The 18,908-nt window shown below is 41.3% G+C and overlaps 1 protein-coding gene across 3 annotated transcripts in view; it reads left to right on the top strand.

Annotated features, from left to right (window-relative positions):
- trib2 (tribbles pseudokinase 2) overlaps positions 1–18,908 on the top strand; it is a 36,476-nt gene that overhangs the window by 787 nt on the left and 16,781 nt on the right. For 2 of the 3 annotated variants that reach the window (XM_077509997.1, XM_077509995.1), the window contains exon 2: positions 1,393–1,488. In XM_077509997.1, coding sequence (XP_077366123.1) covers positions 1,409–1,488 — 80 coding nt within the window. In that variant the 5' untranslated portion in view covers positions 1,393–1,408. Of the gene's footprint in view, positions 1–50; positions 1,489–18,908 lie in introns of those variants that run through there. The other variant, XM_077509996.1, reaches the window with a different exon arrangement.

The raw sequence follows: 18,908 nt of genomic DNA, 5'->3' as shown, positions 1-18,908 counted from the left end.
TGTGTTGATATGTTAGCTTTTATTTTTTTATTGCTCACAATTCACACATGAGGAAATCAGCGGAGTCTCAATTTGTTTTCTTGTTCACACTTTGTCCACAAGATGGCGACATTGCTTAGCTTGACAACAGCAAGAAAATTAGTGGGGGGGTTTTATGTACATAAGTTTGCGTTTTATTATCTTCACTTCTTTTTAAAACTCTTTAATTCTGACATCCAGTATTCAATTAGTGGTGCACATTGTACGTCAAACGAGGTGCTTAAATAGTCAGTTTATGCTGATGAATAGCTTTGGAGTTTGACAGGAGAGACAGTTGATAAACAAGCCACCTTCAAGGGGTAGTGTTGGTAATCCATTCATACTCACAATGGCATAAATCATCTTTAGAGATGCATAACACATTGAAAGCATCCATGCAAAGCTACTCGCACGGGTGAGAGGAGTGTTCTGCTGTTACCAAGGTTTCTTGTATCCACAAAGAAATCCATACAGCTCCCATTTATCATAATGAATCCTGCGAGCCTGCAGTGTTGCCTCGCTTGGGTGAGTCATACTGCGCGCAGGATCAGAGCTATGTACTCACGCCCATTCATTTTATGTTATTCTTCTTACTGTATTCATTTGACCAAACATTTAAATTGACTTGATTCAATGTCATCTCATTAAACTTGGATTTTGTTTTGTTGAGTAAGGAAACAAACAGTTAATTCAATGATGAAAAGAAAAATCTTGATGTGTTGGACAAGGCAGTTCCACTCCTGTTCCTTAGGGGGTGGTATTAAATAGTGTTTATTTTTTACACAAACAATAATAACTGTTGTGGAGCCCCATCTGTTGGATCTAACGTGCCACTGCCCTTGGGCCCCGATGCAAACAGACTGTAACGACAGATAGGCGGAAAATAAATTCCACGTTCTGCACCAAAACACCCGAATCTGGATGCAGCGAATCCGTCGGCTGTCCTTGCGAGAGCACTGCAGCTTCTTAGAGATGACTCATACTCGCAGCAGATGCTAAAAAGCAGAACCTAACTGGGAAGGGAGCAAAGCAGCAGTGTAGCGGTGGTGAACGCACTCCAAGAAGAACCGCAGTCTTCTCTTTGTACCAGACGAGCGCGCTGGGGCCGAGCCAGACCCACCGCGCTGGGTCCAGCTCCGTGTTCTGCGGTGGTTTGGCCTTCCGCTCTCCTCAGGCTCACTCAATAATAAATGTCAATCATTACGTTAATGGTTTTGGATCACGTTCACGAACCGATGCTAAGCTCATACAGTTCGGATTTAAGTTTAGCTAGCGTGAAAGAATGAACTCGATTGTGTGAAGAAAAAAAACATTCTCACCTATGGACAATTTAGAGTTGTCACTGAACTTAACATCTATATTTTTGGAATGCAGGAGGAAACCGGGGTAAATGGAGAACATCCACACAAGCACGTGCAAAGTCAACACAGGAAGTCCTGAGCCCGTAGTTGAGCCTTCAACCTCAGAACTGTAAGTTAGATGCATTCCTTATGGGCAAACAAATTATTTTGTTTGATCTAAGAGTTTCTAATTGTAGTTACCAAACTAGTAAAGATGCATGTTTGTGCCTGAGGTTGTCCAGCTATGCCAAAATCAAAATCATGGCCAGTACATGCACACAAACAAGATTCCAGGCTCATCTGGAATGGCTCTATGCCATACCACTAGAGTCTCGACCCGGCGAGTTGAGCTTAGCCGGAACCTTGAGAACAAGATGAGGACACCACAGGGTTGAAAGCCGAACTTCATAATTGTGGTCAAATATCGTTGGCCTGATGAAGCCAAATGTTTCCTTCCATCATCTGCCGTTCTGTGGCTGCTCTGTCAACTCTTGCACGATTGGGTATTTTGTGTCATGTTGATCTGGCTTTGTTTTTCCCTCATAGTTGGCAAGAAAGTAAACTGGACAAGGTCAGGGACAAAGAGTGACAGTAAGAAGCACGTGATTCATCCCAGCAAGTCAGGTGATATCATGTTTTCATGAGAATGATATCAAAGTTGTTCTTGTTTCATTGCCAAATGACATATAGGCAACTGGTTACCAGGGTCAAACTGCCATCAAATGTAAATTAAAAAAAATGAATAAATTTGAATTTTTCGAAGAAATAGAAAAAAGGAAAATTGCCACAATATCAGACAAAACAATCTGAGAAAAAGAAGATATAAGACACAATTATTATAACCCCCACACAAATAGGTAAATAAATAAATAAATAAATAAATAATAGGAAAAATACAAAAAAATGTATATTTGAATAAAATACACAATTCGGGAAAATACAAATATGTGAGACAAAAAAACGACAAAAAATATGTAATTATTTAAAAAATACAAAAATATTTGACACAAATAAACAAAAATACAATGGGAAAATATGAACATATTGAACAGAAAATACTAAAACATTTTTTTTTAATTGACAGAATTAAAAACACTAACAAAATAACAGGAAATGTTATGGAGAAAGTACAAAAAAAAACTAGATCTAGATAAAAATACACAAAGATTAAATTAAAAAAAATATATATATATTAGAAACCATTTTTTTAAAATGCTCGCAGAAGATTGCATTTTCATCGATTTTTCAATTAATTTCACAAGTGACCATGTGTGACCATAGTGAGTTTTTTTTAAACTAGTTTTTATTTATACTTTTATGTTACCTATTAATTTTAAATAACTACTGGTAATCTGTTCCAAAAGAAAACTTTTTTTTTTTTTTTTTTCGTAATATGCTTCTTCGGCTGCATTATAATAAATTTTTTCACATTTACTCTCAGTGGTATTAGTGGTTTGTCTTACAGGATAAATGATGTTACCGATATGTCTTGTGATATTGTTGCTTCCACCATTTGTCGTCAAACGTCTGTAAAGGGTTACGGATACCACAACTATCAATGGCTGCTAAGTTGGTTATTTCAATTTTCATCCTCTTTCTTGACATTATTGTTTTGTGTTGTATCTGGAGATTTTCCTCATGAAAAATGGGTGCATCGGCTCAATAAAATCTGGGCAACACTGCTGTAATGAATCCTATTGTGTCCTAAATGTGTCGGAGGACTTCATCGGAAAGAAGTTGTCTTGCCAAAGCCACAGAATGACTCAATACATGGCGAGCAAATGAGAAAATAATAGTGTGGGAACGTGCTAAACAAAGACGGTTTCATCTCAAGCCCGCAGACTCATTTTTGCTAAATGAAAGGCGTTAAAAAGATCACTTCTAGATGCTCCGTTGTATTTCATTGAACAGCTCTGCCTCTCCATCCTCCATTGATGAAACGATAGACGGAATTCCGAGATGGAATTACTTTGGCCTCTGACTCACCGCCTGTGTTCCCGGTGGCTCCCTCCCCTCCCCTCCCTCTTTCCTCCCTTCTCCTTCACTCCTCCTCCTTCATTCGTCCTTGCCAGTGTTCCCTCCGATGTAACAGAATCCCGCACTTGAGACGCCTCAAGGACGGCCGGCCGCCCACTGCCACTGCCGCCGTGTTCATAAATAGAGGGCTTACCTACTGCAGCTAAAATAGATCCCAGCCTTAATAAGTGACTCACGCGCTCTTTTGGTAACATTTGTGGCAGGTGTTTTCCCACAATGCAACTGTTCCCCAACCAAACAGCATTCTCTCCTTCTTTCTCCATCCTTTTCCTTCCTTCTCCCTGGACGCCAAGTCGCCAACCTTCAAATAGACTAAATGCAAAAATTTGCAAAAATATCACATGGAAAAATAAGACTTTTTATTTTTTTTTTAATGACAAAACTATTCTAACTAAATTAAAATATAATTATACCAAGAAGAGTAATATTAGTACAAATATAAAGATATATTCTAAAAAATGAATTAGGGGGAGAAAACAAAAAAAAAACGTAAAAATAAAGAAAGATATATACAAAAATAAAATATATTACTTGAAAAAAATGGCAATAAACATATAAGAAAAAATTACAACATATTACACGGAATCCTAGATAGAAAATACAAGGATATGTTTTAACAGAGAAACTAATCTATAATAAATTAATAAATTACTATTAATAAATATACAGTACATAAATACAGAAATTTTGAGACAAAGAAAAAATATTAAAAGAAAATACAAGAATAAAAAAACAAACTAACTGAGACAGCTATATGAAAAGAGAAAAATATTAGACATAAGTTCAACATATTAAACAGAATAAAAATATTTTACTAAAATATCAAAATATTAGCCAAAAAATATATATATTTTTTTAAACTCAAAAATCCTAGACAAAATGTTACATTTCGGCTGAAAAAGAAAAACAGAAACACATCATATAAAAAAGGATACATTCACAAATATTAAACAAAAACACAAAACAGGAGTTAAAGTATAAATATTAAACAAACAAAAAAAACAGACAAAAGAAAAATAACTAGAAAAAGACACAAATAGACAAAACATACAGAGGTTAAAAAAATAAGCATAGTAGATAAAATAAAATGTTAGACAAAAATATCTAAAATATTAGGCATTCATATTGACAAAATTAGGCAAACTGCAAAATTCTTAGGTGAAAATCTACAAATATTTAATAAAAAAAAAAAAGTAGGTATAAAATGTTTTCCCCCAACTTTTGCAACTGTTTCGTCAGCACATTCTCGGAGTCCCCCAGAAGCAACCTTCCCTCCTTCCTCCTTCCTTGCTTCCTGGATCGCCGCCGCCCTCCTCACATCCTCTCTGGCTTCGCTTCCGGGGAATTGCATCACTCGTCTCCCCCTCCGCTCGGACCTTCTAATCACATATGGCGCACACACGCACACGCCCGTTATGTGGCTTGATGTGGAATGTTACGCTTGGTCGGTGTTGCCAGATTCTGGAGCTTTTCCCAGCTTTTCCATCCTTTTCCCATTTTCCCTAGCGTCAACCCCCATGGAGCCACGTGAACAGTACTCCAGTGTAGGGATTAATGTGATGTGTTCTGGATCGAAAGGGGTCAGAAAATACAAAGAGATAATCAGTTAAGAGGATATAGCATTAAACTGTTTGTCATCAATTCAGTTTTCCTGGTATTTGGGGCGTGGCTAACTCGGTCTTGCACTTGGGCACCAGCATGAGTAACTCCACCCTCACTAAATAAGTACTTTGGGTACTTTGTTCACATCAGAGATTATTTATTACAATTTAAATATGCAGTTAGCTAGCTAGCTATGCTTACATCGCATGGCCGCTTTAGAGCGCCTCATTGTTGGCGTGACTTTGCACACATCGAGGAGAGAAAGTGGAAGAGTGGGGGGAAAACTCTGGTGTGTGAAATTTAGAAGAAAAACTTGATTTACTTTGGGAATTTAAGGATTTACATGCAGGTGACACAAGGTTATCGTCGGCGTGATGTGTTTTGGTTTCCATTTGTGTCAACAGCCAAGTCAATATGAGGACAATAGCAGCTTACGTCATCAATATTTTAATGTGTACAGTTCACACAATGTAGGACCCGTCAAAAGTGAATATCATAGGGCCTCCTCCATTCACGCGGGATCAGCAGGTTATCGGAAAGCCGAGTTAGTTGCTCATTCATTTTTTTTCCCGGCGTGACAACCAAAGCAAATATCTTCCTTCCTGCGGCGAGGACGACCGCAGCCGCATTGTTAACCCTCGGATGCACCGACTGGCCTCTTGTGAAACATGGCAGAGCTCCAGCTCCAGTCTTGTGTAATAATAACAGGGAGCGTTTGCTGCAGGAAACGGGTGCCAGGACGGGAAGTGTATGTCTGTCTGCATTTTTTTTATTTTATTTATTTTATTTTTTGAACCGCTTGCTCCTCACAATGGTCACGGGGGGTGCTGGAGCCTATCTCGGCTGGCTATTGGCAGTAGGCAAGGTACACCCTGAACTGGTTGTCAGCCAATCGCAGAGCACACAGAGATGAACAACCATCAAACACACAAGCACACCTAGGGACAATTTGGAGCGCCCAATTAACCTGCCATGCATGTCTTTGGAATGTGGGAGGAGACGGGAGAACACGGAGAAGAACCACGCAGGCACGGGGAGAACATGCAAACTCCACCCAGGAAGGCCGGAGCCTGGACTCGAACCCGAGTCCTCAGTACTGGGAGGCAGACGTGCTAACCACTCATAGTTGTTACAGAAGGTCAGTTGGTTGGTTCGTCAGGCAGTTGGTTGCTAGGTCAGCTAGTTAATTAGTTGGTAGCGATACTGTAGGTTCAGGTTGGTAGATTGGCAGTAGGTTAGTTGCTTGGTAGGTAGGTCAGTCAACCATTAGGTTGCTTGGTTGCTATGTGTTATGGAAAATAATTATTTAGCACGTATTTACATATTTAGAGTTTATTGTGGTCATCTGTATTTTTAACAATGAGCCTTTTACTTCTTGTACATGAAGCGATGACGGATCTTGTACACGAAGCTATGACGTAATGACCTTGGTAGATAAGCCTGCTCAACACACAAAAGTACCTCTTTGTTTGAGACTGCTCTCCTTCCTGTCCAACTCGACTCCCTAACCTTCCCATGATCATTTATTGTGCACGCTCTCACAGACCACTATCTTGTACACTGCTCTGTAAGACTTGCGTATGTCTGAAGCTTCAAATATCAAGAAACCCAAAAGACCATTTGATCTCGCCTAACTACTGTAGTTTGGTAGATTTGTAGTTTGGTAAGTAGGTGTAGTAGGTCCGGCACTGGGTAAGGTCAGTTGCTGTTTTGGTTGGTAGGTCAGTTCATTGGTTGGCTGGTAGGTTTGTAGGTTGGTTGGTTTCAAGGAACCATGACATAAATTGGAACAGGAAGTCAGATATTTTGGTTTGCAGCAGCCATTTTAGTGTACGGTACTTCCAACCTGTCGCTTCAATCGGAAACAGGTATACTAGTAGTTCGCTATGTAAAAAATGTTCGTAAGGATTCTGCAATTCGGGAATTTTGTGTTGTAAGAAATGATATCACATGTGATAGTGGGTTATGCGTTTTTCTGTTTGTTGATACAAAGGATGCTTCTCCTTCTGGTTGGTTGCAAATAATCCCTCACTTAATATTAAAACAAACTCTAGATTCCACATCTAATTTGCAAATTCAGCCTTGGCGGCCTGTTTTTTTCTTGGTCTTCTCCGAGGGTTTTAATAGTGAACCCTGCACGTAGAATTCTAAGGAGTAAACCCCCAAGCTGAACAAATCGCCCGCGGGGAGGAGAGATTTCACAGAGATTACCGACGCGCCTTTTAAAGCAGTCGAGGGAAGCGACTCCCAGTAAAATAAACGGCGTTCGCGGCTCGACCGAAAAGAGCGCTTGTTGACTCAACGGCTCAAGGCGAATTGCTTTTCATCAAGTCAAATATACCGCATCTCAATATACAGTGTCAAATGGACTCCCACACGTTTGCTTTGGGTCCGTTTACCTCGGAGGAGACCACACGTGTGAAAAAGATACAAGCCGCTGCTTCATATAAAGAATTATGAATGACCATTTGATCGTTCTGTAAAAGATGAAATGCTTGCAAAATCCTCGATAGGAGCTCCCTTCTTTTGCTAAGAGAACCATCAACTTTCTCCAGGCAGTCGACATCCGTCTGAATATGACCAAAAATGGCGTGGGGGAGAGCGAGTAGGAGCTCGTGGTTGTGGGAGGTGGGGTGGCGAGACACACGACTGACACGTTTACACGGAGGAGCGAGACGACGTAGGCTTGTGAGATGTGGACAAGATTGAACTGATCTGATCTGCGTAGATGAACTATATATAAAGACATTTAAGCAATGATTAAAAGATATTTGGTAGTAGTTGCAGAAGTTGTCACGTCAGTAGGTAGATAGGTAGGTAGATAATGTACATAGATTGTTCAGGTAATGATTAGTAAATACATCGGGTTTGGTAGATTTACCGTCAGTAGTACAGTATGTACTTTTATAGGTCAAGTCAGGGCATTAAACTTGATTGGTCAGTTAATAGGTAGGTAGGTCAGTCAGTTAGCCAGTCAGTACGTAGGTACAGTAGATTGGTTGATCCGTAATCATTATGTGAGTCGGTTAGTCATTACGTAGGTCTGTCATTAACCTCATAACTAAATAAGACCCTGATCCTGCAAACAAAAACAATGTTCTTCTTGAGATTACCAGTTCTCTGGGTTGAAGTACTTTGAGATTAACACAGAAACAATGACATCATGTGAGATTCAGCTAAGCAACCCACTGCTCCTTTACATGTCAGAGGCTTGCTGGGAGGGTCACCTTGACTTTGACGCAAGGTCGTAGAGGCCCAAGCGTTTTGTGTGCCGACTCGTCGCCAGAGACGCCATGTTCCCTCTGTAGTTGCCCACCCAGGCTTTTGTGTACACAAAGACCACCACTTGGACCTCGAACAGCGCCTCATTTGAGAGAGGGAAAAAAAACATGTTCTAGTCGTGCCGGGTTGCCATGGAAACTTAGCATCGCCGTGGCAGACTTTCCGCGGGGATCATTGTCTGTCTGTCTCATCAGGGACCCTCGCATCAGTGATGTTGTACACCGCCAGCCGATGACTCATCTGCGTCAATTTTGAATTCTCTGGACACTGTGTTTGGTACACCTGTACTAATGAATGACATCTTGTATGTATTTTAGGGGGTGCACAGGTTTTGATTGACATTGCTAGAGAGCTATGAAGATTGTTTGATCATTAGTTACGGTGGGTGGGGCGGTCGGTAAGTCAGTCGCTTGAGTAGGCAGGAAGGAAGATTGGTCGTCAGTTTGTTTGATAAGTCATTTAGTCGATAAGGGTTGCTTGGTCAGTCAGTCAATCAGTAGAAAGGAAGATAGATAAGAGGCAGATTCTTAGGTAGGTCGGTCGGTTGTTTCAGTAGCTGGGTCGGTAGATGTTAGACTGGTTTCTTCTTCTTAGCATAGTGCTTCAATCCGATTTGGATACAAATTAGTACGTTAGTTTGTAGTAGGAACTTATAACTGAACACACTAACATAGTTTGGTTGGTAGATAGGCAGGAAAAGTTGGTTGTTAGGTAGGTTTCAATCAGTTTTGGACATAGGTGGGTCAATGCAGAGATCAGTCAAGGAGGTTAGTAGGTTGGACAATACACAGGTTGGCTTTTAGGTCCATTTAGACAGGAAATGGTTTTGTTGGAAATGATCCATATTGGTCAGGTTGGAAGGTTGGTGGGTAGGTAGTTTAGGTTAATCCGTTTGGTTGGTCGTTCGTTCGATACGTAAATATGTATAATTAGTGTGTCACTCAGTTGCTAGGTAATCACTCGGTAGGTCGATTGCTCCATCCAGTTCGTCAGTGGTTGGTTGGTAGGAGGCTGATTGGTCTGTCGGTTGGTTTGGTTACAGGTTAGTACGTCAGAGACAGATCGGTTGCTTAGTCTCACTGTAATGCAAGACAAGCATGTGTCTCCACCTAATGTGGTGTGAAACGTCTCTCGTCATCCACCAAATGAGGCAAGGGGGCCCTCCCAACATCAAATCAAACTTCAGTTAACCAGATAAGTCACAGAAGGCCAACAGCCGCCAACATTCTGCCAGTCTTACTGGAGTTTCTGGCTCAGTGGTGCACAGATGATGACTTTTCCGCCTGCAACCTGGCGTAAGACTCATCTGGCGAGGTCATGTGATCGCACGTGCAACCTGAGGGTGCGGGGATAGGCGGCTCACCACCCTCAAACCCCGCCGGCATAGCTCATTAAGAAGCATAGAAAAAGCATTTTTTTGTGTGTTGCTCTCGTATGAGCGGCAGCGTGAGGATTTTCCCGACATGATGAGCGATGAGTCACGGAAGACCCCGAGGAAGCGCGTCCAATCGAGGAAATGTCGGGGTATTCACCACGGTGATTGCACGTGGAGCACATGTTGGGGTGTTTTGTTTATCCCCGTGGGAGGTATACAGTATAGTATACGCATGCATCATCACGGGAAATGTACACGCCATTAATCCGATGGGGTTCCCTGCTCTGTAAAAAAACAAAACAACAACACTTCCCTGAGAATTAATGCAACATGGCTGCAGAGCTGTCTTTCACCTAATGTTTTAGATTTTTATGTAATATTTTCTTTAATATTTTGTTTTTCTAATGTTCATTTTCTATTTTGGTTTAATAGGTGGTAGTTTTGTCAATAGTTTTATAATTTTTTCCAGATGTTTGTATTTTCCAAAATTTTTAAATATATTTTTTTTAAAAAATTCTATTTTTTAAAAATAATTTTTTGTTTCTTTAATCTTATATTGTTGCATTTTCTCTATTTGTAATCAAACGTGGCTCTATTTTTTATTTAATTTTTTGCAATTTTCCCAATATATGTCTAGTATTTTTAATTTTGATATTGTAATATTTTGTAATTATTTTATAATTGTTTTACTCTCACTTCCTGTTCATTTCCATTTGTGTATTTTTTTAGGTCATTTTTTTTTTTTTATACAATATTTTTATATTTTAAAATAAAATATAGCCCTGCGATTGGCTGGCAACCAGTCCAGGGTGTCCTCCGCCGACTGCCCAAAGCCAGCTGTGATAGGCTCCAGCACCCCCCGCGACCCTTGTGAGGAATAAGCGGTCAAGAAAATGGATGGATGGAAAATAAAATATATTTTTATAACATGTATTTTTTAAGACGAGAACAGTACATTTTCAAGTGGAATGATGTTATTCGGCTCGATTCAATATGGTAATGGCTAGAGATTTTGTCATGTTTATTAATGATAACTGTTAGACATTTTTCTCACAATAAGAGTGACGTGCAACATTGACGTGTGCATTCAAACGTAACATGTCAGCAGGTTGCACACGCAGCTCGGGGAGACGAGTGCATCATCTCCGCTATCCAAACAAACCCCCCAAACTGTGTGCCCAATCGAGTGATGAAACTCGAACCCGAAGCCAGCGGCCTCCGTGGAGAGAAATGCGCCGGGCATTCTGATTGGTTACATAAGCGCGTAAAGGGAGCGCGCACACACTCACGTAGACCCCAGAGGCCCGTGTTTGCCTTTCCTGTAATCGGAGCATCCGTTCTCTGAAGGGTGATGTAACCCGACGCCAGGCGGGCCAGCCGCTCAGACGTGCCGAAATATAGGCTACCCATGTGCAAATGTGTGTGCGTGCGCGCTTTCTTTAGAGCGCCTTACATCACCTGTGACACGATTTACGAGCCATTGCAAAAGTCGGCGGGCAGAGATAAGTCGGCCCCGCCGGTTCGCAATCCGGCAAATGCCAGCTTTACTTGCGTCACGCCACCCCAACTATGTCTTTACAATGCCGGGATGTTACGTGCTTGGAGCTCCTAGGATCGTTTCAGTTGTTTGGCCAAAAATCTTGTGTTGCATCCAAATATTTTGGTACAGTAATTTACAAAATATATATATTTGTCAAGTATTTTTTGTGTGGGGCTAGTCGAGTGGTTAGCACAACTGCCTCCCAGTTCTGAGGACTCGGGTTCAAGTCCAGGCTCTGGCCTTCCTGGGTGGAGTTTGCATGTTCTCCCCGTGCCCGCGTGGGTCTTCTCCGGGTACTCCGGACTCCTCCCACATTCCAAAGACATGCAAGTCAGGTTAATTGAGCACCCCAAATTGTCCCCAGGTGTGCTTGTGAGTGTGGATGGTTGTCCGTCTCTGTGTGCCCTGCGATTGGCTGGCAACCAGATCAGGGTGTACCACGCCTACTGCCCAAAGCCAGCTGGGATAGGCTCCAGCACTCCCCACGACCCTTGTGAGGAATGAGTGGTCAAGAAAATGGATGGATGGATTTTTTGTATATTTTTTTTGTTTTATCCATTTATTGTTTTGTCTAATAATATTTGTGTATTTTTACTATATTACTATTTTAGAATTTCCTCCCCAAATATTTCCTTTTTTTTTATTTATTTTTCTAAATATTTTTTTATTTTTATTTCTTTTTTCAGCATTTTTTTTTACTATATAATTTGTATATTTTTCCTTTTATCTTAATTCACATTAGTATCTTCTGATCTTCATATTCATGGATTTCATCTTAATTGAATATTTTTGTTTTCTTGAACATTTTTGTATCGTTTGTCTAACCTTTGTTTTTTAATATGTTTTCCAAATATGTTTCTATGTTCAATCCCCCCCGACTATGTATATGTGCATTCATTTGTCTAATATATTTGTGATTTAAAATTACTTTTCTGTGATTGGCTGGCAACCAGTCCAGGGTGTACCCCGCCTACTGCCCAAAGCCAGCTGAGATAGGTTCCAGCACTCCCCACGACCCTGGTGAGGAATAAGCGGTCAAGAAAATGGATGGATGGATGGATGAATTACTTTTTGCCATCTTTGTGTCCTTCACATCTGGCTCTCATTTGTACACGTCCCGTGTGATTGAAAGCTTATTTTGGCCATCTTCCAAAGACTCAAACGATAACCCGGCTTATAGTTTAACAGTATTTGTTGCAATACGCGAGGCGTATGGAAACATGTCCGACTCCGAATAGGTCAGCGAGTAAAGTAGCACTTCATAACACCATCTTCCGGCTTTGCGGGTTGCCTCCCCGCGTGACCCATTTGCCGATAGACTGGCATTTCCCTCCTGCTCCCGTTCTCGTTCACTCGCTCTGCCGCCGTTGCCATGCCGACGTCGCCGCTGGCAAGACAAAAAGATGAGCACTCACTGACTTTTTCATCAATGCCGGCGTGGCTCTCTCGTATGCTCAGTATGGATTAAAAATGAAAAATTTCTCACCATTAAGGCTCGAAAGCACCTCGGAGAAAGTGTAGCACAAAAATGACTGACAGGTCCAATGGAAATGGTACTTGGTACTTCATTTATATAGCGCTTTTTTTGATGACGCAGCATCAGGAGCAATTGGGGGTTCAGTATCTTGCTCAAGGATACTTCGACGTGGTTACAATGGCATGGGATCGAACCCACAACCTCTGGGTTGGGAGACAACCACCATACCACAGAGCCACGCCGCCCCAAATGTTCATGCTCCTACTTTCTTTAAGCTAAGGCTAAATATTTATATCCACCTTTGCCTAAGCCACACCCTGAAACACAGATGGACCAATCACAGGAGGCTTAGAAGAGAAGTATACCACTTTTGATTTTTACGTTTAGATTGTTTTTCTTCTTTTAAGAGGTAATAATTTGAAATGTCTAGATGAGGACTTGATAATCTTAGCCAGCTAAGCTAATAAGGCTAGCTAAAGTATGTACTACAAAATCTGGTTACATTGCCAATAACTGGGGATTCCCAAATGTACCAGGTCAGAAACTAGTCATGAAACAAATATTGGATTCAACGGACTCCTTTTCACATTTTTTCACAATGTATCTGTAATCCTACATGTCCAACCTTTAACTGAGCTTTTTTCAAATCCTCGTGACAGGCGGCTAGATAAATGAACCCGAGTCAAGTCATTTGAGGTCGATTCAACTCATGTCACGGGCAAAAAAAAAAAAGAGAAGAAAAACCACAGTATTAATATTCATTTTGCCCCGCAGTGGTTAAATATGTTCTTTATTTGCAGGATTAGGACAGTTTACTTTGTAAAGGTCCTGTACTTCCTATGTACAGTGGCTTGCGGGTGTGGAGATAGAGTACACGTCATGGCATGGTGACTTGGGGACAAAAACCAACAAGCTGGCAAACCCGATAATGATAACTCACGCGATAACTCATCCATAACTCCGACCTGACCCATTTCCGTAATTCTTCAGTCCGTTTCAATCTACATGAGTATTCTCAAGAATAGAGGGCTGCTTAGTTTCTGCATTATGCCGCCATCTCTCCCCTGGACGCCTGTCGCGTTTGTGTAATTTACGATGCTTTCTGCCACTCACGGCGCTCTTAAAACCGAGACCGCAGTGATGAGATAGCACTGTTGGTAATGTTTGTTACAGGAAGAGATGCTCCTAAAAGGAAGTGCTTCTCTTAGAACATCATGAACAGTTTCTATTCTGAATCTGATGGGTATGGGCGAAATGATTCAATCAAGAGTTGGAAGAGACCGTTTTGGAGAGTCCCAGACCTCAAGAACTAGAAAATAGATGGTGATCCAGACTCTCTGGAGATGGTACAAAAGAAGTTAGTTACCGTGAGGTTTCTTGCCCTATGACAGATTTCACCAATCCTGGTCCTCGAGTGCCAGAGTCCAGCAGGTTTTAGATGTTTCCGCCCTCCAACACACCTGATTCATATAATCAGCTCCCAGCAAGCTTTGCAGAAGCCTGCTAACGATCCTGATCTTTAGAATCAGGTGTGTACCCTACCCTCTAAAATCTGAAGGATTCCGGACCTCGAGGACCAGGATTGAGGAAGCCTCCCCAATGAGATTCTTGTTCTGACGCGCATATAGTAAGACTGGTGAGATCAACAGACTGATAGCATCCGTTGTCGTATCGGACTTTGGTTGTAAAGACAGAACTAAGGTCAACCTTTCTGTCAGACTATGTTGTGACCTCACCAATGACCATGAGTATTGGGAGAACCCATAAAGGTCAAGTTACCCTTTGCAGGGTGTCTGGCCTCGCGCTGAATGAACGGGTGAGTGGCTCAGACATCCGGGAGGTCTGTTGGACATCTCCCTGGTGCTGTGTGCATTTCTACTGAGATCAAAACCTCATGGCAGTCTTAGAACATGCCAGAAGGACTTTGTCTTGGCCTTGTGTTCCTCAGTGGAACTATGGAAGGTGGCCATAATGAAGGAAGTGTGAGCTTCCCTGCTTAGACAGACCGCGTCTGATCTACGTCTCCGGGCTTGTCCCGCCAGGTCAAAATCTGATGGCAGGCTTAAGACTTACTGGAGGGGCTACATCTTACTGGCCAGTGAAGAACTTTGGTTTCCTGCAGATGCAGAAGTCCAAGCATCCTTTCTTAATGGCAAATGGCAAATGGCACTTCATTTATATAGCGCTTTTCCACCTTCAAGGCCCTCAAAGCGCTTTACATTTTTGACTACCCATTCACCTACTGATGACGCAGCATCAGGAGCAATTGGGGGTTCAGTATCTTGCTCAAGGATACTTCGACGTGGTCACAATGGCCTGGGATCGAACCCACAACCTCTGGGTTGGGAGACGACCACCATACCAGTGAGCCATGCCGCCCCAGGTCTTAGGTTTCTACCTGTGAACTGACTTGAATAATCATGTCCATCCAGAGCAGACTGGAGGGACTATCCCTCATCCCTCGCCTGGCAATGACTTGCTGTCCTGTGGGGTTACTCCAGAACAATATCAACATCATAGTTTTTGGTAGACAAACAAAAGCACTTATCCTCATTCAAGACACCTATAATTCGTAATCTCTTTTCACATTTGTCTGGCAAATCAAGTAGTTATCCTCTTAATGAATTCGCTGTAGAAAACGTGCTCCACCCGACAACCCCAAGGCTTCATTAGCAGAGAATTAGATCAAGAGTCTTTGAGATAGCGGTGTTGGGATGGAAGGGAAGCGCAGATAGAATTCTTGGGAGGGTTTTGTCTCTGTGGGCCTTTTTTTAATGAAATTCAGCAGGGTGACAATAATGTGCCCCTATGCAAAACACAGGCACACCAATATGTGTGTGTGAGGGGATTTAATGGGGTACAGCCATGATGTCTCACCTCTCCACAAACTTTTTTAAGACTGTCTCTTGCCGGCTATTGGTCGTCTTTTTACCGCACTGCAGCAGATCGCCTCAGCGGCCAGAGGAATCAAAGCTTTTATTTAGTCTGTGTTAAATCTGGAAGGGGGACGTTTCAATTCAAAGATGCGTCCTGATTTAAACGTGATTAATCGGCGGGTTCGGACAAACCACACCGACTAAGGCTTGTTTTTGGGCCACGAATACGAGAACAATCTCATTAGGCCGACTAACCGCGTGTAATGTTCTTTTTTTATTCTTTTGTCGGCCCACTCTCCCGCAAAGGAGGCATTTGCTCGCGTGCGTCGCTAATTAGAAGCCAATATGCAAAGCAGATCAAAAGCTCTTTTTAATAAGTTTCCCATTCGCACAACAAATTAATCATGCCTCCGACGCACCACCCCCTTCCGCGCATTTCATTAGAGAACTTCAAAGTTGACCCTGAAAGTATAAATTTCTAACCATCCTACTGGATTATTTACCAAAAAAATGCTGGTTCTGTTGTTCCAGCCTATCAGTATCAGATAAGCGAGTGGTCCCCAACCACCAGTTCGCGGCTCTATTTGGTACCGGGCTGCACTTTTAGATAATAAATAAGATTTATAATTTGTAATTTGTGACCTTAGAGCACCATTGGAACCCCCAATTCGTAAAATTTATGTTGTCAATGGTTGGTAGCTCGTCCGGGAAAAAACTTGAGGTATACTACGATGTAAAACGTTTTGCGTTTGTCAAGAAAATCGTACAATATTAAACTAAAATCCGATTAAAATATTGCATCTAATTACATCTATTTACCTATGGGGTGTATGGCATTTTTTCGGCATTTTCACTCTGGTGAGAGAAAGTGACGTGTGTCCGCCAATTCCTGCAATTAGCAACGACAAGCTATGTATTTGATTTTTTTTACATGCACAAAAGCTAAATAGTAAACCCTGACCATGAACGTCATTTTAACTTCGGCTTCATCCTTGTCCCGTTTAAAGTTTTTGCTGACATTTTTTTTAAGTGGAAGCGTATCTTGTTGCGCACACAAACCCCTCGGCGTCGCGGGATGTCCTTGATGTCAATTCCGTCATTCGTCCTCCAAGGTGAGCTCCCTCCTGCTGCTACTCCGCCACCCGCCTGTTTCTCGCTCGCCGCCCCGCGTTGCGTCATGTTCCGATCACAGCCACAACAAGAGACGCAACGCAGAGAGGCTGCGGGACGCTGAGCCTGAGGCAAACGCTGCCAAACTTTGCATCAGGAACTTTCGGTTTTCTTTTTTTTTGGTGTTGGTCGGGCGTGTCCAATAATACTGTCCTCCAGTGGTTGGAAGTAATAAAGTACTCAAGATTAGATTTTTTTTGTGTATCTGTACTTCACATTAAGTACTTATTTTTCTGGCAGCTTTTTTTGCCGTTTTTAGCTCTTAGCTTACCTCGGGTGCTTTGATTTCTTCGGGCGCTTTGGTTTCTTTGAAATCAGTCATTTTACGGATGTACTGTTAGGTTTATATCTGCAGTAAAATAAAATGATAAATTCCCCTTTTAAGTACATTACTTGAATCAGTACCTCTTTTACTTGTTTCTACACAAGTATCTGTAGTTATACTTAAGTAAAGAGTGTGAATACATTCGCCACCTCTGCTGTCCTCCATCAATGCATTTTATACATGAAGAGACATGTGATGCATTCTCGATGCCAAAGCTCGCCGCTTCCTGCCCACCATGTGACATAACGGCAACCAATCGCAATTAACTGGCCTTCTAAATTCCTTCCTTCAGCACCATCAGCCCTTTTCCCCCTCTTTAAAAAAAAGCTGAAAGCTGTCATTTTCCTAACAACTGTAAAGTTTGCACCCGTATTTTTAAACTTTACTTCAAGATCACAGACCTCAGCCAAGGCCGAAAAATGAGTATTCCGTGCGACATAAACAATCACACAAGAACACTCCAAGACCTAAGACATAATTGGTGCCATAGCGCACAACAATCCTATTATAAATAATTTATTATGAGTATAATTTAAAATCATTAAAAATCATAATCCTCATTTTATAAATTAATTCCTAAACCAAAATGTAATTATTAATAAATAATTTAAGGAAATGTGTTATACATATTAAATATGTACATGTCAGTTGGAAATTAAATTATTAAAAATAAACAGGTTAACATGAAAATAACAAGACATAAAGCATAGTTAATTGAAAAAAAAACTGAAAAAAATGAACACAAGTATAATTATACTTACATTTACATTTTTATACATTTATATTTAAAAATTAAGATATTTATATACTTATTTTTTACATCACACAAAAACATAAAACATAAAAAAAAATTAAAAAATAAAAACACCAGAATTTATTTTAATAAAAATTAATTGTGAACTAAAGTCACAATTGCTAAACCATTTAAAACAAAATAATTATAACAAATAACTACCATTTAAATGTACATTTATAGTGAAATCTAACAAATGTAAAAAAAAAAAAAAAGAAACCAAATATAAACAAAGAAATCAAGCCCCATGAAAACGAAAGAACTTGTGGGCGACGGTTAGCGATCATGAGAAGATCACATGAAGCATCCGCGTCACATGCTAAGCCGTCTCGTGGGGGTGCGGACACGGCAACCGGTCCAAACTGGTTCTTGGCGGGGGGATGTTACTTCCAGGTATCACGCCGGTGAGAAACTATGTTTGCGTTTTCATCAGCCATGTCCAGAAGTCATTGATAAGAACCCTAATCAATATTTGGTATATTTTACCAAATATAATTTTAATGAAACTGCCCATTTCATGTCTCCTGCATCCTTGTCAGCTGACACTGACAGCAGTGCTACGGCAACCCAAAAAAAACAAAAAACAAAAAAAACAAAAGAACATCATAGTCAATCAATGATGCTGCTATAATGATTAGCGTCCATTTTGTCCAATAGTGCCACTGAAAAGTCAGGGAGACTTAAAGTACTTAAAGTGCAACTAAAGTCACACTGTGAGAGGAGTAATACATGCCGACTGCTTGAACGAAATCATGCGTAAGTCACTGTAATTGCCTTTCTTCTCCTTTTCAGTGTGTGTGCGTGCGTGTGTGCCCTCTAACGTAGCATAAACAACAGCTTGCGCAACACCAGGTCAACTGGAAGCAAGATGGGGTGGCTCTTGCCCCACGAAAACTCCACCATTTGCACCCTCCCTTCCCTGCCTGCCTGAAGTGCTTCACCAAACACACACCTGCACACGCACCAACGCACACGCAGAAGCCACAATGGAAACTGTGAGTCACCATGTTCTCTCCTTTGGTATTGTGATCCGAAATCATTGCAGCGTTGACTCACTACAGGCTTTCCTTTGT

Source organism: Festucalex cinctus, chromosome 21, assembly GCF_051991245.1.
Source record: "Festucalex cinctus isolate MCC-2025b chromosome 21, RoL_Fcin_1.0, whole genome shotgun sequence".
In the NCBI taxonomy this organism is placed as follows: Eukaryota; Metazoa; Chordata; class Actinopteri; order Syngnathiformes; family Syngnathidae; genus Festucalex; species Festucalex cinctus.
This window is presented reverse-complemented; position numbering and strand designations above follow the sequence as displayed.